The sequence below is a fragment of the Rhinocladiella mackenziei genome, assembly GCF_000835555.1.
Source record: "Rhinocladiella mackenziei CBS 650.93 unplaced genomic scaffold supercont1.3, whole genome shotgun sequence".
Taxonomy (NCBI): Eukaryota; Fungi; Ascomycota; class Eurotiomycetes; order Chaetothyriales; family Herpotrichiellaceae; genus Rhinocladiella; species Rhinocladiella mackenziei.
Genome location: NW_013550602.1, coordinates 4,219,774 through 4,246,451, shown reverse-complemented (window position 1 = coordinate 4,246,451; position 26,678 = coordinate 4,219,774). Strand labels below are relative to the sequence as shown.

The 26,678-nt window shown below is 50.0% G+C and overlaps 10 protein-coding genes across 10 annotated transcripts; 5 read left to right on the top strand and 5 right to left on the bottom strand.

Annotated features, from left to right (window-relative positions):
* Positions 1 to 216: 216 nt before the first annotated feature.
* On the top strand, positions 217 to 1,348 carry Z518_05050 (uncharacterized protein; the record flags this gene model as incomplete). Its single annotated transcript, XM_013418755.1, has 2 exons — positions 217 to 389; positions 439 to 1,348. The coding sequence occupies 2 exons, from the start codon at positions 217 to 219 to the stop codon at positions 1,346 to 1,348; spliced, it is 1,083 nt and encodes a 360-aa protein (XP_013274209.1).
* A 35-nt stretch (positions 1,349 to 1,383) lies between these two features.
* Positions 1,384 to 2,331, bottom strand: Z518_05049 (uncharacterized protein; the record flags this gene model as incomplete). Its single annotated transcript, XM_013418754.1, has 1 exon — positions 1,384 to 2,331. The coding sequence occupies one exon, from the start codon at positions 2,329 to 2,331 to the stop codon at positions 1,384 to 1,386; it is 948 nt and encodes a 315-aa protein (XP_013274208.1).
* A 491-nt stretch (positions 2,332 to 2,822) lies between these two features.
* On the top strand, positions 2,823 to 3,571 carry Z518_05048 (proteasome subunit beta type-1; the record flags this gene model as incomplete). The annotated part of the gene is made up of 2 exons (XM_013418753.1): positions 2,823 to 3,193; positions 3,250 to 3,571. 2 exons carry the CDS (start codon positions 2,823 to 2,825, stop codon positions 3,569 to 3,571), a joined length of 693 nt encoding a protein of 230 aa, XP_013274207.1.
* Positions 3,572 to 4,598: 1,027 nt separating this feature from the next.
* Positions 4,599 to 6,088, top strand: Z518_05047 (uncharacterized protein; the record flags this gene model as incomplete). Its single annotated transcript, XM_013418752.1, has 2 exons — positions 4,599 to 5,750; positions 5,831 to 6,088. The coding sequence occupies 2 exons, from the start codon at positions 4,599 to 4,601 to the stop codon at positions 6,086 to 6,088; spliced, it is 1,410 nt and encodes a 469-aa protein (XP_013274206.1).
* A 2,624-nt stretch (positions 6,089 to 8,712) lies between these two features.
* Z518_05046 (uncharacterized protein) lies at positions 8,713 to 11,731 on the bottom strand (the record flags this gene model as incomplete). Its single annotated transcript, XM_013418751.1, has 3 exons — positions 8,713 to 8,941; positions 9,014 to 11,618; positions 11,680 to 11,731. 3 exons carry the CDS (start codon positions 11,729 to 11,731, stop codon positions 8,713 to 8,715), a joined length of 2,886 nt encoding a protein of 961 aa, XP_013274205.1.
* A 232-nt stretch (positions 11,732 to 11,963) lies between these two features.
* Z518_05045 (uncharacterized protein) lies at positions 11,964 to 14,010 on the top strand (the record flags this gene model as incomplete). Its single annotated transcript, XM_013418750.1, has 2 exons — positions 11,964 to 11,992; positions 12,174 to 14,010. The coding sequence occupies 2 exons, from the start codon at positions 11,964 to 11,966 to the stop codon at positions 14,008 to 14,010; spliced, it is 1,866 nt and encodes a 621-aa protein (XP_013274204.1).
* Positions 14,011 to 14,494: 484 nt separating this feature from the next.
* Positions 14,495 to 17,779, bottom strand: Z518_05044 (uncharacterized protein; the record flags this gene model as incomplete). The annotated part of the gene is made up of 1 exon (XM_013418749.1): positions 14,495 to 17,779. One exon carries the CDS (start codon positions 17,777 to 17,779, stop codon positions 14,495 to 14,497), a length of 3,285 nt encoding a protein of 1,094 aa, XP_013274203.1.
* Positions 17,780 to 18,261: 482 nt separating this feature from the next.
* On the bottom strand, positions 18,262 to 19,940 carry Z518_05043 (uncharacterized protein; the record flags this gene model as incomplete). The annotated part of the gene is made up of 2 exons (XM_013418748.1): positions 18,262 to 19,450; positions 19,501 to 19,940. The coding sequence occupies 2 exons, from the start codon at positions 19,938 to 19,940 to the stop codon at positions 18,262 to 18,264; spliced, it is 1,629 nt and encodes a 542-aa protein (XP_013274202.1).
* Positions 19,941 to 20,724: 784 nt separating this feature from the next.
* Z518_05042 (uncharacterized protein) lies at positions 20,725 to 21,815 on the bottom strand (the record flags this gene model as incomplete). Its single annotated transcript, XM_013418747.1, has 3 exons — positions 20,725 to 21,302; positions 21,363 to 21,648; positions 21,699 to 21,815. The coding sequence occupies 3 exons, from the start codon at positions 21,813 to 21,815 to the stop codon at positions 20,725 to 20,727; spliced, it is 981 nt and encodes a 326-aa protein (XP_013274201.1).
* Positions 21,816 to 24,046: 2,231 nt separating this feature from the next.
* On the top strand, positions 24,047 to 26,090 carry Z518_05041 (uncharacterized protein; the record flags this gene model as incomplete). The annotated part of the gene is made up of 2 exons (XM_013418746.1): positions 24,047 to 25,206; positions 25,268 to 26,090. The coding sequence occupies 2 exons, from the start codon at positions 24,047 to 24,049 to the stop codon at positions 26,088 to 26,090; spliced, it is 1,983 nt and encodes a 660-aa protein (XP_013274200.1).
* Positions 26,091 to 26,678: the final 588 nt, after the last annotated feature.

Sequence of the window (26,678 nt, the reverse complement as noted above, 5' to 3'; positions counted from 1 at the left end):
GGCTTCACTCCTACGCGATGAAAATCTATTTCGGCCATCCATACACTGGCGCCTGGCTTTCATTCCAATGTTGCACATCAGACACATTTACTCCGCTGCAGCTAGAATTCCTCCCGCGAGTGGCCAATCGGAGTAAGTCATGAGCCTGGGATCATTCATGACCTCAAAAGCTTTCAATTCAAACATATTTTCCTGAGTCCTTGACCCAGCATCACCATGTCCGCAGCATCGAACTTCGCCCTTCGTCGCACAATCAACCTATCTGCCACGCTCCCCCGCTCTCAGCGGCGCTGGGCTAGGGTCAATGATGTCCGCTTCGTCACAACCCATCGAGACAATGAGCACATTCTCGACCGGTACAGGGAGAAATTGGAGCAGAAGGCCAAAGAGTGAGATCTCGCGGATGAAGCTTGAGTGTCAAGCTGACCTTATGCAAAGGGAAGGACATGACTCGGTTTCCTCGCTAAAGGAGGCGTACAAGGAGAAGATCTCCGACTTGAGGCGGTCGGCTAGTATTCTACCTGCAGCACCTTCGGCTTCGACGTCGAGCTCGCCAGCGAAGCCTTTCCCATTCCAACAGCCTCCACCTCCGCCACCGACGGTACAGTCCATGCCTACAACACAGCAATCCAGTGCACCGAGACAAACAAAATCAGCCTCGGGCACCCCGGGTATCAAGCCATTATCATCGTACCTCGACCTAGAAAAGGTGGCTACCTTGCCAAAGAAAGAGGTGGAATACATTTGGAGGCTGCGGCACGCCAAAGACCCGCTTTCTCTCTGCGCCATAATTCCTCTAGAAACATACCACCGAATCTACCGCACAGCTAGAATACATCCTCAATTCGTCCTCCCTCTCCCACGCCCGACAACGGAGAATGGAAGCGGGGATGGTAAGCAATCTTCTCCTCGAGGTTTCGAAGGGGCCGAGAGGTCGGCCGCGGACATTCATTTCTTGCAATGGGGTTTCCATCCTCCTGCTGGTGCTCCCCCAAGTCCAGATGTCAAGACGGCAAATACCCACACAAGTACCGTCCTCTTCACGCATCTAGCTGCGTTTAAGCTTCACGGCACATATGCGCAACCACATACTACCGTAACTCATCATCTCGACCTCGCCGATTCACATGGCCTCGTTTTACTGAACGGGGCTGTTGTGGATGGCCGCGGCGTCAGTGTCGAAGAAGGCAGGTGGTTGTTGATGTGCCTTCAAAAGTTCTATGATTATGAAGGTCACGGTCGAGGGATTGGGCGCGAGAAGCGGCAAGGTCTGTTGGAGAAATTCAGCAAAGGTGACCAGGGATTCAACCTGGAAGAACTGGTCGACGAGGCTGAAAGAATCTCATAAAGAAAGATCCCTCTTTACTGAAAGCCGCCTCATCTTCAGCCCCATAACTCGTCCCGGTCGACGTCAACATCACCTCTCTTCAGGCTATTTTGACGTGCGCCTCTTAGTACGTCCTGAACGAGGAAGTCCCAAATAGCATCGAAGTACCCCGGCTCCGCAACGGTCGAGTTATGGTCCCCATTCGGGAATTCTTTCCACACTTTCCTCGTGGGACATTGATCGTGCAGAGCCTTCATCATTGCCGGAGGCACAATCTCATCCCGAAGGCCAGAAAGAAACAGGATGGGGATATCTAGGTCCGACACTTTTGCCAGGGATTCCTCTGAGTTCCAACATTGATGGCAGAGCGGTACGAGATACTTGGCTGGTGGCATGACCGTGGGGATCAGCTTGCGAATGGACAAGAAGGTGTTCTCCAAAATCACGGCCGCAATATCACCGACTCGCTCGTTAGCTTGCAGAAGTTTGATCGCAACAGCCCCACCCAGGCTTTGGCCATACAGTACGATGTTGGTCTTTCTCAACTCTTCATGGTTTCGCACAAAATCCAGAGCTGTCTGTCCGTCGATAGACAGTCCGTCCTCGTCTGGCGACCCGGTAGACAAGCCGTAGCCTCGATATTCGACCATGAACACATGGCAACCCAAGCTCTCGGACAAGACCTTGCCTATGGGAAGCCGATGACCGACATTACCAGCGTTTCCATGGAACGTCAAAAGTGTGATGTTTTTTTTTAGGGAAGGCGTTGGAGGTCGCAAGAGATAGCCGTGGAGCGTCTCGCCGTCGGGGGTAGGAAACTTTATCGATTCGGCTTGCTTAAGATGAAACTGTTCGGGAGTCGGTACGTTGGTTCTCGATCCGGCAGGGAGATTTGCGGGATAGATGAGGTCGTTTTGTTTGAAGTAGAGAAAACCGCTTCCTAGAGCGGCGAGGCCAGAGGTCATGAAGACAGGTATTCGTAAATATGACAGCGTGACACCCATCGTGAGTTGAAGCGTCAGAAGAACAGCTTTCAAGATGCGGGGTGACGAGGGCACGGCGCTAGAAGAACGAGCGCTTGCATCGAGGACGTGGGTGGACGAAACTAAGAATGAACTGGAGTCTTTCGCTTAGGAAAAGGAGTGGTGTTTCTGTTTGTCGGTGGGAGATCTTAATAGGAGACGACGAGGCTTGAAACGGAGCAACACAAACTGTGGAGTGCCTCTAAAGTTTTCGAGCCTCTAAGGCCACTGGACCCACTTCGTCCTGCGACTACTGCAGAGTACTTCGGATCTAGACGCTGCACTGGCGTTTCCCTGTGTATGCCTTCCTGCGCAGATTCGCTCAAATCTCCATTTCAGTTCAGCTCATTCCATCACCACCAGTGCTGTTCCCGCTTCAATTAAGTAAACCAAATCGATCTCTTTTTCTCATCACCATCAGTGGCATATCGAAATCGTCCTTCAGTATCCTGCTCGAAACTACCTCTGCCATCATGATGGGCCCTGCGACGGGCATGCTTGGGGAAGACGGAATCCACGTCGACATGAACCACCTAAAGTCTGGAGAAGTCAATCTGGGCACATCAATTATGGCGATCAATTTCAAAGATGGTGTCATTCTCGGAGCGGACAGTCGGACAACCACAGGCGCATATATTGCAAATCGAGTGACGGACAAGCTTACCCAAGTACACGACACGATCTGGTGTTGTCGGTCAGGATCGGCTGCCGATACTCAAGCTGTCGCCGACATCGTTCAGTATCACTTGAGCATCTACGGCATCATGAATAACGAAGCTCCCACAACCCAGACTGCCGCTGCTCTATTCCAAGAATTGTGCTATGAAAACAAGGACCAACTGAGGTAAATTCTATGATGCTCGTCGTGGCTGTATGCAGACTTACTGATTCTCTTCTCAGCGCTGGCATGATCATTGCAGGTTATGACAAACGCAACGGTGGTCAAGTCTATTCAATACCCCTGGGTGGATCGTTGCACAAGGGACCATATGCCATAGGAGGTTCTGGCTCAACCTATATCTACGGCTTTTGCGATGCACATTGGAAGGAAGGCATGACTGAAGAAGAAGGAGTGGAATTTGTAAAGCAAGCCCTGGCAGAGGCGATCAAATGGGACGGCAGTTCTGGTGGTGTGATCCGAATGGTTGTCTTGACGGCGAAAGGCGCTCAGCGGCATCTATATCTTCCCGATCAGGGCTACCGGGGACCAGGGACAAAATAAAAAAGGTGTCATTGGCGGGCGTCAAAGGAACATTAGGGGCCATGCATTCACACGGGGGCATAAGAAAGTCCAGATACATATGCTATGCTTAGGAAAGGGGGCGGCCCCTGACAGATTTTCGTTGTGGCATTGAAAATCATCTCCAGATATACAGCGCGGCCTTATTTTTTTCTTTACTGCTGAGGACCATCTATCTCATCAGAGAATTGATGTGTAGCCGTGCCCGAGCCTATATCAGGAAACCAGACATCCACTGGTGGATACGGTAGAGTCTCATATTCGGGCACGGCATGCAAAATGACGCAGAGCAGAAGCCCCCGTAAGAAAGTGTGAAATGTCTGCGGTACGGTTTGCCTGCGGCGCAAAATAAATGAATTCACCAATCCCCGCTGGCCGATTCTCGCCCTTGTCTCTGTCTCGCTGCTGCGCTTCGCGCTCAACTTTGATCCCCGTTCCCACTCCTTGTGCTTCTTAGTTTCTCTCCCCAGTCCATCTTCCACTTTTCTTTCCCCCCCCCCCCCCCCAGCCCGCTGTGCGAGTTGGTAGTCTCAAATTGAAGGCATAGACGCGCCAGGCGACCTTCAAGACCACAAGCGAAACTCCGGCATGTCTTTGGTAAGTTACCAGCGATTCGTTCCCCCACCGTTCATCAGCACATGCTAGCTCTCCCAGCCCATCGACTGTCCACTTTCACGCCTGCGGGACATCCATTAAACAAAGCAGCCCTCGAATTCGAATCCGGTTGGCGGTGGCCACAGATTTGAATCTTCCTATCACGCTTCCGAACCGCTCTTCTCCTCCGGTGTGGCACAGCTTTCTGCAGACGCACTGCCTCCACCAAGAGATACAGGCTGTGGACTGCTGGGCTGGGAGAATCAAACTGCCTCGGATACTGCGTTGAACAATAACACCGAGAAAGTTACTGACACACCCTTATCGCAGATATTATACGCGACAGGCTGAGATGGGCTCGTTGGTGATAAGCCAAGTGGCGCCGGGACTCGGTCAGCATCCCTATCACCGCATGATGGTCGACAGCAATCGTCCTCCTGACGAGGCCTCTGGCGCTGTGCCCCAATCTTCAAGAGGAAGGAGCGCCTCTACATCGACAACAATAAGAAATCAGGACACTGCTGGTGCAAGGACTCAGTCAACAACCCCTATCGTTCAAAAGCGATCCGAACATACAACCACACCAGTATCACACCCTGCAGAGCATGAGCCAGGCAGTGCTCCGTCAGATACGTTCCACCAACAAACCTCTTACTATCCTCAAAATGTTAGTCAACACAGCCGGGGCTTTGATCAGTCCGGTTTTCCGCTATCCAGCGACCCTCGAGTCGTGGTAGCGGCATCCCCTCCTTCGCCCCGACTACAACCCACATATCGCTCAACGAGATCTCTAGGTGGCTCAGAAGCCACCTCTCCGAGTCGCATAAAAGTCCGAGATTTATCACATATACGAAGCTTTGCAAGTGAGGAGTATATCAGCCAGCCTGGACTTGGAGGTCGGCCGACCAGCGGTGTCGCCGATACGGGAAGACAATATGAGATCAGCTCTATGCCTGTGACGGACATCATCGAGATGGTCGCTGGACTTCTGACCAAAATCACGACTACAAACGACAGACAACATGAACATCTTCGACCACTCCCCCTCACCGAGGAACAATCCCACCTGAATCCGCACGCCTCTTGTGTGCTGGCTTTTCATGGCAAGAATGTGCCAGGAATAACTATCCTGAGTTATTTAAGTCGGATACATAAGTACTGTCCGACAACTTACGAAGTCTTCTTAAGTCTGCTCGTCTACTTCGACCGAATGACAGAGATGGTGAATCGAGGCCTTCTTGGAAATGTTCACAGGCGGCCCGATGATTCGCCCGCAACAGCCCCTGAGTCGTCCACTCCAACACCACGTTCTCCTATACCGATGATCGTGGATAGTCCACAAGAACACCACGACATCAGCACACCCCCTTCATCAGGTGCTGCTGCATCTTCTGATTCACACGCCCAATCCCAAGTCCCGTCCTCTCCACCCCCTGGTATCCCAAGTGACTTGTCGCAATTCTTCGTAGTTGATAGCTACAATATTCACCGGCTAGTTATTGCCGGTGTCACCTGCGCCAGTAAATTCTTCTCGGATGTATTCTACACGAATTCCAGATATGCCAAGGTATGTTCCATTGTTTGCTCTCCCTCCAGCCCCCCAGGCTGATATCGACATCATTTACTCACTCCACTTTTGCTTTGCAGGTCGGAGGTCTTCCACTAGCCGAGCTCAACAACCTCGAGCTCCAATTCTTACTTCTTAATGATTTTAGACTCTCGGTACCGGTAGAGGAACTTGAAGCCTACGGTACCATGCTAGTGGAATTCTACGCGAGGGAATTAGTCGCCCAGCAGCAGGCTGCACAGTCCGTCTCATCACCTCATTCTGCTGACGGCATGTATATGCGGTCAGGGGCCGGGTCAAGAGCGTCGGGACCACCGTCTGCGGCGACGACACCGTAAGTGTTTCCTGGTATGAACAACGACCTCTCTAACACAAACCAGCAACTACTTCACGAAATGATTCAAATTCTCACGACGAAACAGTCCCTCTAGATCTCTGCAAGCTTTGCGGAAACAAACATTTTGGCTTGGGATCGTCAAAGGGGGAGGAGGATTCGCAATTTTCCTGTCTGATTTCTCATGGCCTCCGTCGATTCACTCCGATTCCGATCAGATTGATCATGAACAAACCATCCTCCTTCCTCGCCTCCCTTTTCTCGTCCTCATCTTTCACCGCCCGGGGTCACGGTTTTAACCTCCTCCTTTTTAGACGACATCTTCGCATGATTCATAGCGATGTATGTATGCTTGCAAGCGCCAGGCTATGATATGTTCCCGCTTGGCGTCGGCCGTAGGATTTTCCTCGCCTGGCTCTTGGCCTCGGTCACTTCCGCTTCGTTACTGGTCCTGGCGCAATGATCTGTTTTTTCCCTTAACGAGCTGAAAGGCTTTGCCTCTCACTCAAGATATTCGCATTCATAGACCGCATGCGCTCATTCATAGCTTGGTAGTTCGAATCATTTTGGTACATTGGCCTCATTGGTGTGGGGTGAGGATAATATATTGGCGACAGGTTGAAAAGAGATGATTGATGGAGAAAGCTCACCTGGCATGTATTGATGATGAAAACAGTGGTGTTGGTGACAGAATGGGACTGACGAATAATGAGTCAATTAAGCATGGCCGAGATAGAGGAGTGAGGACTTTACGGTTGGGGACTGGAAGCGACGAAAGGCGAGGCTGCTGCAATTATGCCTACTTCCCATATCTGCCTAACTAGGATGAGAAATAGAAACATATTTGTGTTTTGATGCTGAACCTTAGACGATGAAGAAGACTCTCAAATGGACATACCAGAACAGAAGAGCAGCCTGGGGCCATATTATATATACATAACGATGCTGCTATGTACCTTACTAGTAGTCGATGGAGGGTTGTGGCGTGCAATTGACCACAGTCCAACGCTGTCTCACACTTGGTGTAATCACTGTATAGCATGCCAACCGTCAGTCTTTGTCGATCTTGATATTATGGTTCTGACAAAATAGACAGACTCAAAACTTGTAAATTAGCCCCTGTCGTGGTTGCATATCATTTCAGACGGGATCGGATGGTGTATATCCTTTTGCGCCTTCTCGTCAATGTCACGTCTGTGTCCGGAAAAAATGTTATGCCAGAAATAGCCGCCTGAGGATGATGGCCATTCTTGTACCTCCATCTCCAGAACACCGGCAGAAGATGCTCGTGCAGGAGTCTCAGCTTCTTCCTCTTCGTACTTGTTCTCCACAGTCGTCTCTTGCTCGCACCTCGTTGTGCGTTTATAGAGCATCCATGGCACCACCTTGCCTTTCTAGCCTATCAGGGCTGAGACATTGTCTTCCTTTGAGCAAATTGAGCCCCAGTCTGTATCAATCGATAGAGACCCTTGCCGATGCTGGAGACCTCGCTGTCATGGTGTTGTTGAGGTGGTTAGTACGCACCGAGAACTGTGTGGGTTCTCCAACCCAATCAGAGAAAGTCATTTGCGGAGTCACGTGGTGTGTACTGTAGCATGCCAGCAGCTTTCGCTTGTCTTTCTTTCTCCTCCATTTCTCGATGCTCAGAATTTTTCCGCAACCCTGTAAAGCATCAGGATTATTCACCGTTCTAAACACGTGCTTTGTCTTGCCTGCTCTGCACTAATATGCAATTCGCCCGTGGAAAGAATCTGACTTGGTTGCAACTCTCTATGCTTGAACCCGCACGAAAAAGAAGGACAAATTCTGTGTGTGTTTTATTGTGAGAGCACGATGGTTTGGAAGAAGAAACGACCGGCACATCTTGCTGCCTATGTTTCGGACGGTCAGCATCTCGCAACCCGTTGCAGCTTTGACCAGACCATTCCAAGAGCAACGAGTCGGTGTTCGCGAGACGATCAAATGTGTTCAGTGGATTGGCGCCCGATGTGCCTACTGCTTGCACCGTGATTGCAGGACCTTTGGTCAACTGGGCGGGTTATGCTGGACAGGACAACATTTAACATGAGCGATGCTCAACGGCACCTCTTGCTCACCAAATGGGACCTCGCAAGGAGTGTTGAATAAGGCACGCGAGATGTTAATGCGAGTGTTCTCGAATAACACGAAAGGGGATAAGTTTCTTAGAAGGCAACGAATACAACGCAATGCATTGAGCTGTCTACATGACACAAAGTACAAGTATTTGCACGATTCTTCTAACCTGTATGTGGGCTCTATGAAGCACGAAGCTACGTATCTGCATGTTGGCTGTGCATTTAGTCGTTTTCTGGTTTTCTCGCCCACGGTTTCAATCCAGCTCTGCTGTTTTTGGTCTTCTGTTGATACCTCCGTGAGGAAAAAGCTCCGTCTCTATTCGTTGCTGTACCGTGTCTCCGCACTCGTCCAACTCCAGTTCCAGCTCGATAGCACATTGGTTTGATAAGCCAGTAACAAACACAACAACGGAACCATCACGAAAGAATAAACATTCGCTTCTCGTCGCCACCGATTCTGACACCGTTTACCCATGTCGTAGGTCGACTAACACGTTCCCTAATTACCGCCTTGGGAGGATATTTATTGTAATCAAGTACCACGGAACAAGAATTGCATATCTTCTGGGGTCAACTTGTCGAGCGCTACTTGGTCATTGTTGACGGTGCCATTGATCATATTTGCCTTCTTCTCTTGTAACAGAACCATCCTGGATTCAACGGAATCTTCGATGCAAAGGCGAGTGATGACGCAGGGACGGCGCTGACCAATTCGGTGGCATCGATCTGCGGATTGCCATTCTGCGGCGGGATTCCACCATCTGCATGATGAGGAAGGTTAGTTGAAGTACTCAGGAATTGCTTGGAGAGGTTGGGGAGAGAGAGAAACTGACGGATCAACAATGAATACTCTGCTAGCCTCAGTCAGATTGAGAGCGACACCACCAGCCTTGAGAGAGACCAAGAAAACCTCGACATCGACATTGTTCATGAAATGATCAATGGTCTTCTGTCGCTGCGCCGGACTCATGCTGCCATCAAGCAAAACCGTGCTGAAGCCGGATTTCTGAAGTCGCCATTGAACGAGCTGCAACATGGACGTGAATTGCGAGAAGACAATGCTCTTGTGTGTTTGTTTCTTGCTTCGAAGTTTGTATAGGTCATATACGAGCATTTCGATCTTGGTCGAGGAAGTCCAATCATCCATCTTGATACGATTGATGATTGATGACTTTTTGATGTTGTCCTCGTCCTGTTCAATTTCAGGTTGCTCCCAATCAATGACCAAAGGAATATGACATCTCGGACAGTCTGCGTCGCCGCCACCACCAGCAAAAGATTGGACATATGATTTTGCACATTGTCGACAGAACTCATGACGACAACGTGATCGAATGGCTTCTTCGGCCGGTTCATCACAAATGCAGCAGACCAAGACATTCTGTCCACCTTCGGCATTCTTCCGAAGAATAAGATCGGGATGATTGGCCACCTGTCTCATTTGCATAATGAGACCAAAGATGTTGGCGTAATTGTTCAACATAACACCTTGGGAAACATAGGTATCGAATTTCCGAGTTGAGTTAGACATGATGCTCTGAGAAAAGTCGCGTTCAATCTCGCCAAAGAACTCATTGTGAATGACAACATCTTTGGGCGGCAGCTCCATCGAAGATGTATGGTCTCGCTTCATCCGACGTAGCATGATACGATCGGTGATCAAACGCAGCTTATCAAGGCCTTTCTTTCTCAATTCCCTATCATCTCCCTGGGTGATAGGATTGAGGATTTCCTGGTTGAAGACCGAAACGTGATTGAAACCACTGTGCTTGCAACTGATACATGCCTTTGCCTCATCCTGGCTCCAATGGAGTTGAGAACATTTGCAACTCTTGCAGAAATAGCACGCAAATGGCTTGATTTCAAGAAAGCGTAAAAGAGAGAAGAACTCTCCGATGCGATTTTGAACGGGAGTGCCAGACAAGCACCATTTGTAATTCGCTTTCAAGGCAAAACACGATTTAGCCACACTCGTGGTTCGTTGTTTGATGCTGTGAGCTTCATCGAGAATCAACCGGTGGTATGTGATGGAATGCAACACACTATCCTCCTTCACGACGCCATCGTTACGATTCCATCCTTTGTGTTCTTTTCGATACATCGATTCTAGACCGGAGTAGGAAACCATGATGACGTCGTATTTCTTCAAGTCTTTGGTGGTCAGAAGCTTACATTTTGGATTGGCGGAAACGTGATAGACAAGAACTTTGAGCTTGCCACTCGTATAGTCGTTGATTTCCGCCTGCCATTGCATGAGAGCAACGGGGGGAACAACTACCAGGGTTGGCTGTTTGGCTGGCCAGTCGGACATGATCAAGCTCACAGCTTGAATGGTCTTGCCCATGCCCATTTCATCGCCCAAGAGACCACCTTTCCATCTGGATTTCTCCTGTTTGGTCATCCAGTCGAGGCCCTCTAGCTGAAAGGTCTTGAGCTTGCGATTGATGCCGCTTGGTTGTTCGGCCGGAACGGGCTTAATTGGTTCAATTGCCTCCAAGTCCGTCCACATCGTCTTGATTTCTGGGTGAGCGATCTCAAGTTTCTGGCGTTCACGAATTCTCCGGCGGTTGACGGCATCATATCGCAAGTCGCGGAATCCTCTGAGTCGTGGCCGACTTCTAGTGACCATACGCCCCGTCGACAGATTGACCGAGGCAATAGGTTCCTCAGAGGCTTCCGATGGAGCAGCGGACATAGAATCAACGTCAAAATCCGAAATGCCTGTTTCGTCAAGAGAAACAACCGAAGATAGTTCTGAATCTTGGAGTGAGGCACCTGGGAGGCCAAAGGAGTTGGGTGTCTGTTGCATGGCGAGCCTGGGTCGCTGACGAGATGAAATTGGAAGGTCGTCATCGTTCAGCTCGACAAGTTCTTCTCCATTCCACGGGCGACGGCGTCTCTTTACCAAGGGCATCGAATCAGAGTCTTCGGAATCATTCACCATGTTGTACTCTTCTGCTTGAAATTCGGCCGCGATTTGCGCATCTCGGTCCTCTCTGGAGTTTCCATCATCCAGATCATCACGATTTCGTTTTCTTGCAGATGTCTTGCGGCTGCGGAGGGCAAACTCAGAGGACTGCAACTCCAAGGCCCGAGCTGTGGCTCCAACACGGGATTTGAAGGGACCGTTGTCGACCACATTGGGTGTTGGGACTGTGCTTGTTCCAGGAGTTTCGTAGCTTGACGATTCTAGGGAATCAGCAATCGAAGATGGGGCAGTCGAGTCAGGACGTCGTCGAAGTTGGCGTCTCGCAGAAGTAGAGCCAGTATTGTCAACAAAAGTTCTTTGAAAGGTCCCCTTGGAGACTGGTTCTGATAAAGTCAAGTCGGCGACATCGTCGGAGTCGGGTATTTCTATGGGTTGTGAAGCTCTAGTGCTCCTTTTGGACGTTCGTTTAGATGTCGACAGGGATGGTTCTGGTTTGGCGAGTTTCGAGGCTGCGAAAAAGTGTCAGCGACGAAGGGATGGATTCTTGAGCGACTCAGGTAGGAAATTTACCAGATACATGTTTTGAGGCTGCTGGCCTCGATGGACGTCTGCGAGCACCCATCTTGGACCCAATCTGTCGAGTGCGATGGTACCGTAGAAGGAAGGAAAAGGAGAATTTGGCTGGTACAGTGGTGTTCTTCGACTTAAGGGCCAATCAAACTGCGCGGTGCACGTGAAATGACGGCCTTAGCTCGCGTCTGCCTGAGACGCGTTGAACCCCATCGCGTCCCCCGGCGACTTTAAGTGGTTGTACGGCACGTGATGCCGCTCAGAAGTGAGAACTTCAAGTGCTGATGGGTGAAAAACAACTGCCATTGAGATCGTATCCCTGCCTCGTCAAAGCCGTGAACAAACCTACCTGCTCTTTATCATAAATTTCTCCTGAGCAAAGATCCGGGTCAACAACACAGCACATCGTCGCCTGAGATCCTTGAAAAAGCCCGTTGACAATGTAACTCGACTTCTCCTGAAAGCCAGAGCCTTGCACTGACATGGACCTTCAGGTCGACCCGACGAGCTGCTGCCGCGAATCGCATTCGCGGGCCTCAATCGGCCCTCACGGATTTCCTTGCATCTCACAATATTTCGGCGCACCAGATTCAACAAGACTACCAACGTCGTCTAGAAGAGGCTCAGCGGCAAGAGCAAGAAAATGCCAACCACGCCGCGCAAGACAATGAGCATGAGTCTGATGATGCTGAGGAAGACCCAGTCGAGCGCACGAAGCGCAAGAGAAAAGAGGAGATGGCTTTGATGAAAATCAAGCAGAGCAAAGAATTCAAGCGCCGCAAGTATCTTCAGCAAAAGAACCGCGGAAGTGACTATGAAGACGACGAGGGAGAAGATGATGCTCTGGCTCGAGGCATGCTTGAAAAATCAAAACCGCTACCTGGCCAACTTGAGAACTGTGAGATATGCGGAAAGAGATTCACTGTGACGCCATACAGCAAGACGGGCCCAGATGGTGGTCTGCTGTGCACTAAATGTTCCAAAGAGCTCAAGGATGAGGAGAAGAAGGAGGCGCAGGCCAAGAAGAAAAGGGCCTCCATTCCACGAGGTCGTCGTCGACAAGCTGAAAGCGATCGACTGATGGGAGATGTCAAACCCGGTGCTAAAAGTCTCGTGGATGTCTGTGTCCGTCGAGTTGCCAATGTCGTCCATGACATCGAAGAATTTGGTGACATGCCCCAGAATCTGCTTGACCGGTTGAGCCAGATTCTTTCCAAACAGCGAGTGCTCACACCTCGAGTTCTGGAGCTTTTCCTGCGCCCTGACGTCGATCGTATTGCAATTTACGACTGTGGCAAGCTCGAAGAGGAAGATTTCCAAAAGATCTTTGCATACATGCCTCAGGTAGAAATCGTCAACTTGCGGTTTGCAGGCCAACTGAAGGATAAACCGTTGCTCTACATGGTGGATAAATGCAAGAAGATCCGTCATTTGCAACTAGGTGCGACAAATCTTGTCTCTGACACTGCATGGGTGGAATTGTTTCGCAAACTGGGTCCTCAGCTAGAAAGCCTGAAGTTATCAGAGCTCAATGACTCTTTGAAAGATGATACGGTGAAAGAATTGGCGAAGCACTGCCAGAACCTGAAACGACTCAAGTTGAGATCTTGTTCATACATGGGAGAAGAGTCAATTCACTCTCTCTGCGCGCTGACCAAACTTGAGCACTTGACTCTCGGCGTTGCTCAACAAGAGACTTCATTTGTCACTTTGGTTCAGCTCATCTCGATTCTCGGCCACAATCTACGAACACTATGTCTAGAAGACTTCTCCAATCTGGACGATGCCGTACTCGAGGCGATCAAGAACCACTGTAATAAATTGACCAAACTTCGCATCCGTGGAAGCAGTCTCTGTTCCGACCGCGCCTTCGCCGAACTCTTCGACAACAACTCCCCTATTCCCCCGCTCGTGTACGCCGACCTGTCCGACAACCGAGACGTTGACAACATGAATCCGGACGGAGACGTTGACGACCCAATTGGTTTCGGCTCGACCGCATTGGCCAGCCTCATGAATCACTCTGGCAAGCGCCTCCAACGACTGAATCTTAAAGCGAATCGACACATCTCTCACGAAGCGCTGATGGAGGTCTTTGATGGCGAGAAGAAATACGCGTTTCTGCAGGACATGGACCTGTCGTTCGTGACGCAAGTTGACGAGGTCGTTATGGCGGGTATTTTCAAGAGCTGCCCGGCCCTCTCCAAGCTGGCTGTCTTCGCTTGTTTCAATGCCAGAGGGACCCGCATCCCTGCTGGAGTTGCGGTGATTGGACTACCAAATGCGCAGGATAATATTGTCGTTGAAGGTGACGTGGTGATGGACTTGTAAATTACCCCGAATCAAACCCGGCAACTCTTGAGGCTGGTGGCATGAATTTGAGTGGCTACGGAGAAAGGAAGCGAGCTGAGCCGAGAAGAGCAAATTGGGGTTACTTCTATGAGGTTACGACGATGGCATGAAAATACACGAAGAAAGCCCTTTGCCATGCACGCATTGTATCCCGCCCGCACTCGTAGGAGACCAATCTTAGCATAGCCGCGGGTCTTGACAAAATTCCAATGCAAGTGAATGGTTAATTATGATGATTCCTTTACTAGTCTGAAAGTTCCGTCCGTCACAACAAAGTCTGTACGAGATATTCATACCAGTCTCCTAGTTCCGTGGAGGTTGGGGTTGTGCGCTTCTCAGCCTCGTCAGCTTTTGCAGCACAAAACACACCTGGCCGTCGGGATCATCACCGTAGTTTTAATCCCATACCATCCGAGGTCATATGCTCCTTTTCGGTCACTAGCCTCAGCCTCGCTTTTAAGGCTCAAAGCATCTCAATCCCTTCAACGAGCGCATCGAGCCTCTCCGTTCCTACCTCTCGCACATCCGTGCCGGCTAGCATCCTCGCCATCGCAGCAATCTGCCTCGCTTTGGTAGTCGTCTCGAGCTCTGCACTCTTTTCTCTTGCCATATCAATGACGCTCTGACCAATATTTGCCAGCCTCGCCACATTTAATCCGTAACTGCGATGGGCCACGCCTTCGGCAACTTCATACAAGAATGTGACATTTTCGTCGTCCTCCTCCGTGAAGCGCACGTGGACATTCCTCAACTCGCCACGTGGGAAGCCATTTGCCATGTGCGCCAGCATCTGGTAATGCGTGATGAAAAGGGTGAGACACTTGCGTTCACGAACGAGGTAATCGAGCACGCCGGCTGCAATTGCGACCCCATCGTGCGTGCTAGTGCCCCGGCCGAGTTCGTCGAGGACGACGAGGCTGCGTTCCGTCGCCAGCTTGAGAATATCGCTTGTCTCACTCAGCTCCACCATAAAAGTACTCTCGCCGGACATCATGTTGTCGAAGGCGCCCATACGCGTGAAGACGGCGTCGAGAATGCCCAGTGTCGCGGACGTGGCCGGGATGAATGAGCCGATTTGCGCCATGATCGAGATGAGGGCGACGGAGCGCACGTAGGAAGATTTGCCACCCATGTTTGGACCTGTCACAAGTAGAGCTCGCGTTGCTTCTTGGGAGATGGAGATATTGTTCGGGACGTATGTGTCGATTAGAAGTTGTTCAACCATGGGATGGCGAGCTCCCTCGACACAAATCTGGGTGCCGTTAGTGAAATCGGGTCTGACATAGCCTGGTTGAGACGCCACATTCGCAAGCGAAAGAAGACAATCCAGGATTGCTAGGCTTTGAATGGTGTCCCGAAATAGCTGGTATTTCGTGCTGATGTCGGCAAGGAGGTCCTTATATGCTTTGTCACAAGCCGCTGCGAGAGATTCTTTATGCTGATCGCGTTCACGCAACAACTTGACAATTTCAGGTGGATGGAATCTTGAGACCTTTTTGGTCCCTGAAATCTTCGTCCAGGAAGCAGGGACCTTTTTAATTGTAGCAGAATTGTTCTCGACTTCAATCAAGTAACCTATTCCCGCCACGGTTACATAATCGACCGGTCGCTTCTTCCCCAATTTCTCAGCGGCGGTTGTGCGAAATTCATCCAAGTCGTGCTCGACGCCCGCAATGCCAAATTTATGTTCTGCAATCGCGTCTGTTTCAGAACCATCTCGGAAGAACTCGTACTTGTCGTCAGATTTCGCCGCTTGAAGATTGATTTTGTCAAGATATGCCACTACGTCTGTTAAGATCAGTGGCAGAGACGTCATAGCGGATGAGATGATGGTAGAATCGAAGCCGGTAGATGCAGCACCGGTAACGTGTGCGAATTCACTGGCTAGGAATTGAAGTGATTGCAAAACATTCAACAATTCAGGCCTCGAACATTTGCCGTAATAGATTCTTATCAAACTCTTTTCCAGGTCCGTTCTGATTTTAGACAGAACACGCCTCAGTTTCTCAACGTTGGCGGTTTTTTCTGGGTCAAGCAGTTCTGCAACAGCGTTCAGTCGTTCTTCGATGCCTTGCCGATCCAAAAGAGGTCGGCCAACCCATTTTCGAAGCAGTCTCCCACCGAATTTGGTTTGTGTCCGATCCATCATCCAGCAAAGGCTTCCCTTAGTGGTACGATCCGTCTGATTCTGATATATCTCCAGACTCGTCAATGTGTTGCCATTCAACAGCATATGAGAGCGGGCTGAAAACGGCTGGAAATATTTGGTGAGTTGGAAGACATGTTCAAGTCCATATTCAGAAAGGTGATTGATCATGGCCGATAGACAGATAGAAACGTTCTCGGGCAAACCTAGAATCTTGTCGAATGTCTTGATTGCTTTGCCTTGCTCGGAACCTGATTCTTTCAACTTTCCAGCATAAAACGTCGATATATGGCTGTGTGCTTGTGCCGCCATGGTTTTCTGCTTCGCCACTCGCTCAACTCGGATCTTATCCCCGAACACATTTGTCTTGCTCCCTGATAAGTGAAGGACAAGCTTTTCCGTCGCTTTAGAGAGTTCACCCACGATCAAAAACTCGCAGGGAGCGATGTGGAGTAGTCTTGTTTCGATCTCGCTGCGCATGAAACCGTCTTCAAAATCATCAAAGATAACATCCCCTGTTGCAGGTTGGACAGCCACTAGACCAACATGAACCTTTTCGTCATTTCCGTAACCCTTGACGTTGACTTCGGTCATGCAAAGCAGAAAGCCAGTGGACGGTGATTGTGGTGAAGGGCTTCCTCTGCTATCCTCTTCGATACCCTCAATATCATCGATATAAGTGCCTTTGGTGTAGAGATTTGTGAGTTTTCGAACGAATGGTGCATTTCTGTTGTCACCAACAGCCTTGAGGGCAGCAGTCTCAAGCTGGCGAACAACTCCGACTTTATGGCCTGCGGTGACCAGCCGTTTGACATGGACATGTAATCGATGAACAGGAATACTAGCAGAAGCGAATCGATCCAGATGAGCTTCGGACGGATGCTCGTCAAACCGGTACTTGCCCGGTATGCACACAATGCTTAACTCTTTCGCCGCAATTCTTGCATCTTCCCCAAAGAATCGAAACTTGTAACCGACCTCAACAACCAGTAGGGTGTCCATGTGAGCCCTTTTGATTTCTATGACTTGTTTTTCCATCGGCGTCAATTTACTTCCTCCCTTTTTGACTCCTGCTCTAGCGTGAGACATCGATTTTGGCACTTCTTCATGGAGTTCTTCCTCTCCATCTTCATTTTCCGGGTCTGCTGTATCCTCTTCTATTGCTCGATTCCTCCTTTTGATTTCAGCAATGCTATCTGGATTTCCAAGTTTCTTCACAAATTTCCGATGTAATTCGTCCTTTCTCTTCTTTTCTGGGCCTCCACATTCCTCGGTTTCCTGGAGAGGCGATGACGAGAATAGATATTTTGACGTTCTTCCAGTCCCTGAGGTTTCGTTGGAGGTTAGGGGAGTCGTCTGGTCATCGGCCGCAACCGGTCTCAACACCCCCGGGTTCTCGACAATTCCATCTCTTTCGTGCTCACCAAACCTGTCCACGTCTCCAGTGACGGGAGTAGTTCTGCGCCTTTTTGCGGTAGGTAACAACACCTCGTCGTCATCCTCTTCGGAGGGTATTCCTTGAGCGGGCGTGGCAGATGGAGAAGACGGAGGCTTCTTGAAGAAAGCAGATAAGGTCTGCTGCTTCTTTTGTAAAGGTGCCATCAAGGCCTATCTCATCTTACTGGGCTGAAATCGGGAGAAAAGGAAGGCAAGTATCATCATGCAAATGAAGGTATTCAGTCAACGAGAAAACCTCCTTAACGCGTAGTAACGTAGCGCGTCACGCTCGAGTACGGCAGAGTACAAGTAATTTTGCGAAGAAATCTTTCCTGCGATCACTATCTACCTATATTCCTTTGGTCTCATCAAACTATGCCTCGAAAAGTGTTACATTCCAATATCTGATAAGCCATTCATTTCGCATCCCACCATCGTCTCACTTTAGTGGACATGAGCTCGAAAGCAATCAATACATGAGATTCACCTAATTGCCAAGAGGGAGTAAGCCATTTCGCCATATCTATGCCTCATATTTTCTGCTTATTGGGGAATTGTTGAAGCCGAGATCACCTCCACGGACGCTGTTACTTCAAACATTTCGACTCGCATTCGACTGTTTCATACGCTCTTTGGCTGGGTTTTGTTCAAGAAGGAATTTCCGTGTCGTAGTCGGACACTGTACCAGCTGGGGACCCCAACGCTTCTTCCTTGATTGCCACGGAAACCTCTTCCTCCTCAAATTGCTCCAATGCCTCCGCTAGGAGGTTTTTGGTTGTGAAGAAGGGATCATCATTATGAGCACGGATAGGGAACATGCCAAAATAGCCGTCAAAAGGGGAGTCGGCCCGAGGGACGAGGCTCGGATCTTCACGAACGGAAGACCTCCACAGTAAGGGATTTGTAGTTGGCCCTCGTGACTCTGGTGGTGGATCGGGCACTGGTGCAACATTCTCTTTCCCATTGAACGCATCGTAAAAGTTTTGGTACCCACGATATCCCGGTCGATAGGAGGTATATGGGTTTGTGTATTGCAAAGCGGACTGATATTGTGGTTGAAGCCATGCTGCTGATGCCATGGGCAATTGGAGACGTGAGGTCCTCGTATAGATCTGATGTTCAGACCGGAGTGGGTTTTGTCCTTCGTCCGTTGGGATATTTGGAACATGGTCTGGACTGCCATCGTTGAAGATTGAAAAGGTAGCGGAGCGTTTTCCGGAAGCAGCCGTTACCGATGGGTTGAGGTCCTCTTCAACTTCTTCAGTTGGGAGATAGCGAGAGCCTCGGCCATATAAACCTCCTGCCGTGGAACTGAGCCGGTATGGGACAGGAGGTAGTCCATCCATAACAGAGAGTCCAGCTTGTCTCTTCGAGATATCACCTTTGGTCTTGCGTTTCACTAGTCGCGGTGCATTGGCGTCTCTGGTGGCGAGTGGTTGTCTCTTGTGAGGTCGAACTTGCCTTGGCTTGGGAAGGGGAGATTCACCCTCAATCAGGCTGCTGGCGTCTTCGAGATCGTCAATATGCCTCGATTTTTTGATATGTCCTCCAGGAGAATAGACAGTCTCGGTTGGTTCCACCAGAGTAGAAAGTCTTTGCATTCGTCTCAGAACGGATCTATCCTTCTTTTGGTTTCTCTTTCTCTTCATTTCCTCCGTGGCGGAGTCAAAGAGATCCATGCCGGGCCAAATAGTCCCTTTCAACTTGCTCTTTTCAGAAGTGACGAGGATCTGGTGTTCATCTTCAACTGGACCGTCGTCATTGGCGGAGCGAGGGCTATCAGTGGATGGAGACCGTTTGACAGGGAAGATGATTTGTGATCGACATGGTCTGCGTCTACCAGTGGATTAGCTCTTCTGGAAAATTGAATCAGGCATAGAGATTACGCTGATCTCTTGGCAGAACTGAAGTCGGGGTCACTATCAGTTCTCCTGGAGTTTTGTCCCCGGGCTGTCTCCCTCCGGTTTTGACTTCGACCACTGGCAGTTCGTTTTGCTGGCAAATGCTGATCCAACAGGGATTTGTCAATGGGGCTTTGTTGTGACACATACGCACCTCTTTTGGTAGCGGCTTTTCTCCTTCCAGCCTTCTTAGACTCCTTCACGACCATGCGTTCGGAAAGGAGCTGACCGAGGCCGTGCTGTTGATACCATTGATTGTAGGTAGCCAGCTGAACACCGGCGGCAATTTCTTGACGGCTTCGGACCTGGAGTTTGTGTAGATGAGATAAGTGGCCTTTGGAACTGACATGGGTGAGTAGATGAGAGGTATCACTGAACGAGGGCTGTTTTGGACAGATACTGCAATTAAGTCGTTCCAGGTCCATGGTGCTGGAGACCAAGTTCAGAGACAATTTGAAGGAATAGCAAAGGACGCTCAAAGTGGTGACTGCAAAACTTGAAAAACACAAGAACAAACAAGACACAGTACAGACTGCCTTCCTCTTGTCACACAAGCAGGATGGAAGAGGTGAGGAAAATCAATGCAGGAAGCAGATCCTCGGCAAGTTGACTGAGTAGTGGTCGCGTGAGGTGAAGGTGGAAATAGAGGTACAAATCAGCAAGAAGTGGCATGGGGGAGAACAGAAGAAGAGAAAGAGAGGGAGGGACAGGGAACCACACAATGTAAAGAGAGGCAAGTCCGATTAGTATCCTCGATCGCAGCTTCGCGTAGAAAGCACCTCCTGCCTTTAGCCTCAACCTCGATCAAATGCAGCCATTTTAACCTCATTACCGGGCCCGCCGTGGCTCATGATGGGTATGCAATATGTACCGCGACGCTTGGATAGGTCAAGACGCCATTCCGTCACATTCGTCAAGCATCAAACCCTTACTGTTGTGCCACACTGTCTATGTTTCCTCTAGAGCAAGGATGGTAGAATGATGGAAGCGGAAATAGTACACCGTGGCCTTCACTCTTCTCTTGCCTTGTATCCCATCTCTCAGGAGGCGCATCAAGTGGGTTATTAGATCGCAAGAGGATGTGTATGCCCAGTTGAGTATGGTCACGACCGATAGTATGGCAATGCACTGGTGATTTCCTTGGGCATGCAGCTGCAAATATCATTTATTAGCTGGATATATCAGGGATAGCCTGTTCCTTTTGACTTACTAGACCGGATCGACTTCGACAAGTCCTGGATAACCCAGTAAACTCAAACCTGCGAGCCCGAAGACTGTATGAAAAACATCAACCATGTCTCCAGGTCTGTCGGAAATCCCCCCTTGTTCAGGGTCCTGACACCTCAGAATAAATTTTGTCAATTCTGTAGAATCGATCCAATGTAGTTTCCCAAGCATGGCAAGACTACTGAGGACCCACCAGCTGTAGCACACATCTTCCAACTTTTCCGGCCGGCCGTTGAGTCCACCATTCGCGAGTTGTCTTTCGCTCAACCAGGCAGCCAATCGGTCAGTATCCACTAGATCGAGTCTTCTCACAATGGTCAAGGCAGCAACACATGTGAATATTTGGCCCGAGTGAGATTCTGCGCCTGGAGACCTGCCAAAGCCGCCGTCGAAATTGGTACATGCGTGAACATGCGATACCGCTTTTTCCACGTCGACCAGATGCATCATATTGAGGATCGAGAGAGCGTTAAACGCTCCGCAGAGGAAGCGAGTGTCAGTTTCACCCCATTCATCTCCGGCAAAGGCGCCAGTCTGGGGGTCTTGCAGACTAGCAATGTCTGGAAGTCAAGAGTTGGATGTAGTTCCTGATATAAGGGGGGTGTGCTCCAGACACTTACATCTTGCAATGCGCTCCTTTCCTCCTCTTCCCTCTTCGTCCAGGTCTGATAACGCATTGATGGTTGCCAGGATTTGAACGGCGCTTACTGTATACAGCATATGAGAATCGTGACCCGGTGCGGCACCGAAGCCTCCATCATGATTCTGACATGCAAGGACAAACTCCAATGTTTTATCGCGTGGCAATGCATCTGGATGGCCAAGGAGACAAAGTGAAGTCAAACCCCAATAGACGCCATTGAGTCTTAGGTGCTCGGTCAACCAGTAGTCGAGTTCATCCTTTCGCTAGCGAGATATCAATATGTTGCGGCGCAAAGCCACTCACATGAACGCACAGTATCCAAGCCTTGTATGTATTTGACATGTTTCTCAACGACCAGGCTGAGGTCGGCCGGAAGTTTGTCGACCGAGGATGGTGTTCCTCCCACCCCTGGTCCAGCCACCAATGCCATGGCGCCAAAAAAGAAAAAAAAGAGATTTGACAGCCGCGGCGTCAGTGCCCTTCACGTGGAAAGGGGATTTTATTGATTAATACTATTTGTACAAGAGAGGTCAGGAATGATTTGGTCATTAGCAAATTGATGATGGTGATGGTACGATTCAAATTTGCGGAGACAAGCCAGCGACAGAACAAACTAGGCCACGGCCTGCTGGCATTGCTTGGCAAAGGTACGTATCAGAATCAGGGATGTAACTAGCAGTCACATCCCGAGTCCAGGTTTCAGCCTAAAAGAAAGTGTGGCTTCGTCCAGGGCGCCATCTGGCGTAATTTATTGAAATCGTCCCAGGCCTCCAGCATCGACCAGGGGCATGATTACGGGCAGTAGCTCTATTGTACGAATTAGGTGTTCCGATAGCCTTAACGCCTAGTGCGCCCTGTATCTGACCGGTAGGGCAACTGTGCATCTCGTCATTTGATGACATGGGCATATACCTAGTGTTGATGGTAATGACTTCACTCAGCTGTTCTCCTGGAGGGCACATTTAGCTTGCAAGACGTCGTATTGGAACTTATTACCAGATATTTCACAGACATGTGCTCTTTTGCTAGTGGTATGGGCCTGTCTCCACGCTTGCTCCCCTTACTCCTGGACTCTGCCACGTCCCCTGCCAAACTCAACCAAAACCCACACCCACATGCATACCCGAAAGTTTCTAGTTAAAGACATCGATGTCCTCAGAACCATGAACCTGCAGCAGTGCCGAACCCAACTCGGTCGGCGCCAAAACATATTGCTAAACATTTTTGTCGAGGCCTCGTCTCAAGAGCCGGGGAAAGTCAAGGGGCCTGCAAGCTGTCAGTGGTTAATGGTCACGCTCATACTGTTTCTGCCTTCTACAAAGCACCAACTTTGAACGCATTTGAAATGTACGGTTACCAGTATTGGTACATAGATAGTATGGAGAACTAGAGTCCACGCACATCTCCAAACCCCCTCCTGTCTGCATAACTCGCAACCGTGTGAAGTATACTGTACCGGGACTAACTTTGCTGTACGCTGGATGGGCCATCGGCATGTCATGGCATTAGAACGACAGGTGGTGGACCAAATGAGGCCAGCGTGATAGAAATACCATCTGCATCCACTCTCACCAGAGGCACAAAACATACGATTCTATCTGGTATCCTGTATTGTCCTCATATTGTCCCCTCGATCAGAAGCCAGAAGCCACGAGTCGCTCAATTCACAGTCCGCAAAGGACGGTGAGCACTTGGTGCGAGACCAGGAGCGCTCGGATTTCTGTTCTGGTCCAGGTGCAGGCACAGGTGCTGGTTCAGGGTTTCGGCGCCGCCTCTCCATCCCATCTCACCGCTCGGTCCACCTGGACACGGCCCCGTCTCTACCAGGCGACTGCATCCTCCGCGAACCACAAGCACCTTGCCAAACCCATTTACGCACTGCGCTGCAAATCTCTCTCAACCCACTACTATTCTCCTCCCCTTACAACCTATAACCATCGCATCATCTTCTCCTGGGCCGGCGCGGAGTGCTTTTACATCTGTCCTTTGCTACGGGACTAATTTGTCCCTGCATTGTTGCGCGGATCATTGAGCATTGGGCCCCCGAACCTGGCTGCCCGCCTCTTTATGTTTCTGTCATTCCTTCAATCCTAACAAATTCCTCCTTTGTTAGCCGCTCTCCTCCTAAGCCACCTCGCAACCTTGACAGCCTGCCTGTCACACGATCCTATCCTGCAATGAAAGTTGTCTGATCCAAGAGCTTCGGGACCTTTTCGAACAATTCCTTTTCGTCCCCTCCAGAGGCTTTGCTGGTTCAATCTCGCCTCGATCGGCCCATTGAAGGATACAAACTACGAAGCCTTACCTACCTTGGTGTCAACTTTGGTTGGATAAATTCAGGACTGATTACGCGGTCTATTCACCCAGAAGAGACCCTGAAACGCCTCCAAACCCTGGCCCCGTCAGGAGGAGGAATCAGTCAATGTTCCTACGCCTAAACAACACGATACTCCTACGACGACAGCACCTCGTTGGGTCCAAAACCTGTCATCCCCCTTCTGTCGAATCTATTGAATAAATATCATCACTACATCTGTCGTCTCAAAGAGGTGGTAAAGGTACGGAGGGCATCCAGCGGAAGATATCAGCGGTCCCATTGACCTCGCGCGGCCGGCTACCTGCAGTCGGCCCTGTGAATAACAATTTTAAGGAGTTGCAGATATGCCTAAATCCTCGGCTGTCCCATATCTCAACTTGTCTCCCAAAGACAATGAGGAATTAAATGGCTTAACACCCGCTACTTTGAGTCCTCGCTCGACTGGCTCCCCTCACACTCCAGCATCAGCACCGAGTTCCCCATTTCTGCAAGGGCCTCCACCATCCTCCATGGTGCACCAGGTATCTACATCCCAAGAGAGTCAGAATGAGGAATCTCGAACGGAGCCGAACTCCCCCAAAATCACGGCGATGCCTGAGTTTCCTCCTTCACCTATGCCCCAATCTCCCAAGCATGGTCGGGACACGTCGAAAAATTTCTTTTCAAATTTGATGGCCTCCAAATCTTCCCACAAAATCCATTCGTCGGAAACAAGCATACCCGAAGCCGTGGAGAAACCCCATGCAAGGAGCCGGACAAGTTCGAAAGATAGGTCTCTTCATTCAGTTAAGAAGCAGGGTTCCACCCCAGAATTACCTCGATTCGGATCTGGTAATGGGAATTCCAATGGCAACAATCCTCCCACCTCTTCCGAATCTACCGCCTCGCAAGCACACACGGAGCCCGCCCCGGTCAGTAAGAAGGGAAAGTCAAAGTTTGGAGGAATACTTTCAAGAACTAAGACGGTCAAAATGGACGATGCGACGACAAAGCTCAAGGGTTCACCCCCTAGCCATCTTCAACTCGACACGACAAATTCCAAAACGGAGCACCTTGAGCCATCCCCCAAGACAGCTCCCGTCAAACCAGATCGCCGGGAAAGAGCCTTCACAACGGAAAATGGTGCCGGCGTTCGGAATCGCTCCGCCGATCGTCAGCTTCGCGACGAGTCCAGTGTGGCCAAGAAAGAGCGTCCAGCAGGGGGAGTTCCTTTGTCACAATCGTTCCGTGACGGATCGACACTTCAGATTCTTTCAAATATTGGTCAAACAGGCAAAGGGATGAGTGATCGCCTGGGTAAGGCCGGAAAGGGCTTATTCGGGAAGATCACACGAAGCGGGAGTAGCAACGAGCGCGAACTTGTCACGGATGACAATTACGTATGTACGACAATCAACCTCCCACTGGTCAAGCAAACTCGAAAAACCAGAATTGCCCGACGACTTGAATTGTCCAAGGACAAAACGGAATATTGGATGCCGGCGTTGCCCTGGCGATGCATCGAGTATGTGAATTTTTTTTCTTTTCCCTCGCGGAATTTTTGCCGTGCTAACTATGACGTGCAGTTACTTGAACATGAATGGTTCCGAAGAGGAAGGCCTTTATCGAATTCCTGGTAGTGGTAAAGATGTCAAACACTGGCAACGTCGCTTTGACACCGAATACGATATCAATCTCTTTGACGAACCCGAATTGTACGACATCAACACCATCGGATCTATGTTCAAATCATGGTTGCGAGAATTGCCCGATGAGATTCTTCCCAAGTCTGTTCAAAACAAGGTGGCCACTGAATGTGCGGGCGCAACAAGAGCGCCCCAGCTTCTGAAGGATGAATTGTCGCGTTTGCCGCCGTTCAACTATTATCTCCTTTTTGCAATTACTTGCCACCTGAGTCTTCTCCACAGCTATGCCGACAAGAACAAGATGGATTATCGCAACCTATGCATCTGTTTCCAGCCCTGTCTGAAAATTGATGCCTTTTGCTTCCAATTCCTCGTCATGGATTGGAAGGCTTGCTGGCAGGGATGTTGGACAGAGAAAGAGTACCTAGAAGAAGAGTATCGTTACGAGCGTGAGGGCTCCATCAATGAGAGCGAAGATCTCGCTGTGGACGACCGGGCTATCTCTTCAAGTGGCAGCAGCCAACAACAAGCTCCGGCTCCCCCCCCAAGTGCAGACGCAGCGGCCCAACGCAAGTCGATGGCACCCAAGACAAAGCAAAGGAGCTTGTCTTATGGAGCCGGTGTTAGAGAGAGATCGGATAGCGGGCATGCCACCAGTCAAAGTGTCCCTGCTGTCCCGAGGATGGTTACTCCGGAGCCCCCTAAATTATCACTCGAACAAAAGCTGCCCGAGTTGACTGGACTTTCTCCCATCAGGATGTAACCTGGTATGTTTTTGCCACTTGCGACGATACCCCTTGGGAAACCATCGAGAGCTTAAGAAGAGGCGGTTTGGAAAGATTTGGCTTTATTTCTGGATGCCTTGCCGCCACTACTGCAACACCGGCGGGGCTCCAGAACATATCTTGTATTATCTATTTGATCTGGAATTACAACTGATGTTTTTACGCTTGTATGGTCTTTGCATTTTGTTTCTGGAAACTATGAAGTTTACGAGGAGAGACAAAGAAACAGGAGCCAAAGCGCAAGAGGGAATGGTGAAAACACCTCCTTTGTATGATTAAGTCCAGGAAGAAGAGATATATGGTGAAAAGGCTCGAAAGAAAGCCCAGATTGGATAGATAGCCTTCGGTAGCTTTCCACTGATGACCCAAGCATTGGCGGTAATCCTATGGTTGGACTGGCTCACTGTCTCATTTTGTCTCATTGGTTGGGGGGGGGGGGGAGAAACAGTGCTGTCTCGCGAGTTCGAGGTCTTACCAATGTCACATTCTTCGTAGACGCCGGCCTCGTCGGCCTGATGTCAGCTCTCTTGGATCATAGCCCTGATCTGGCCCCATGTTGAGTAGAA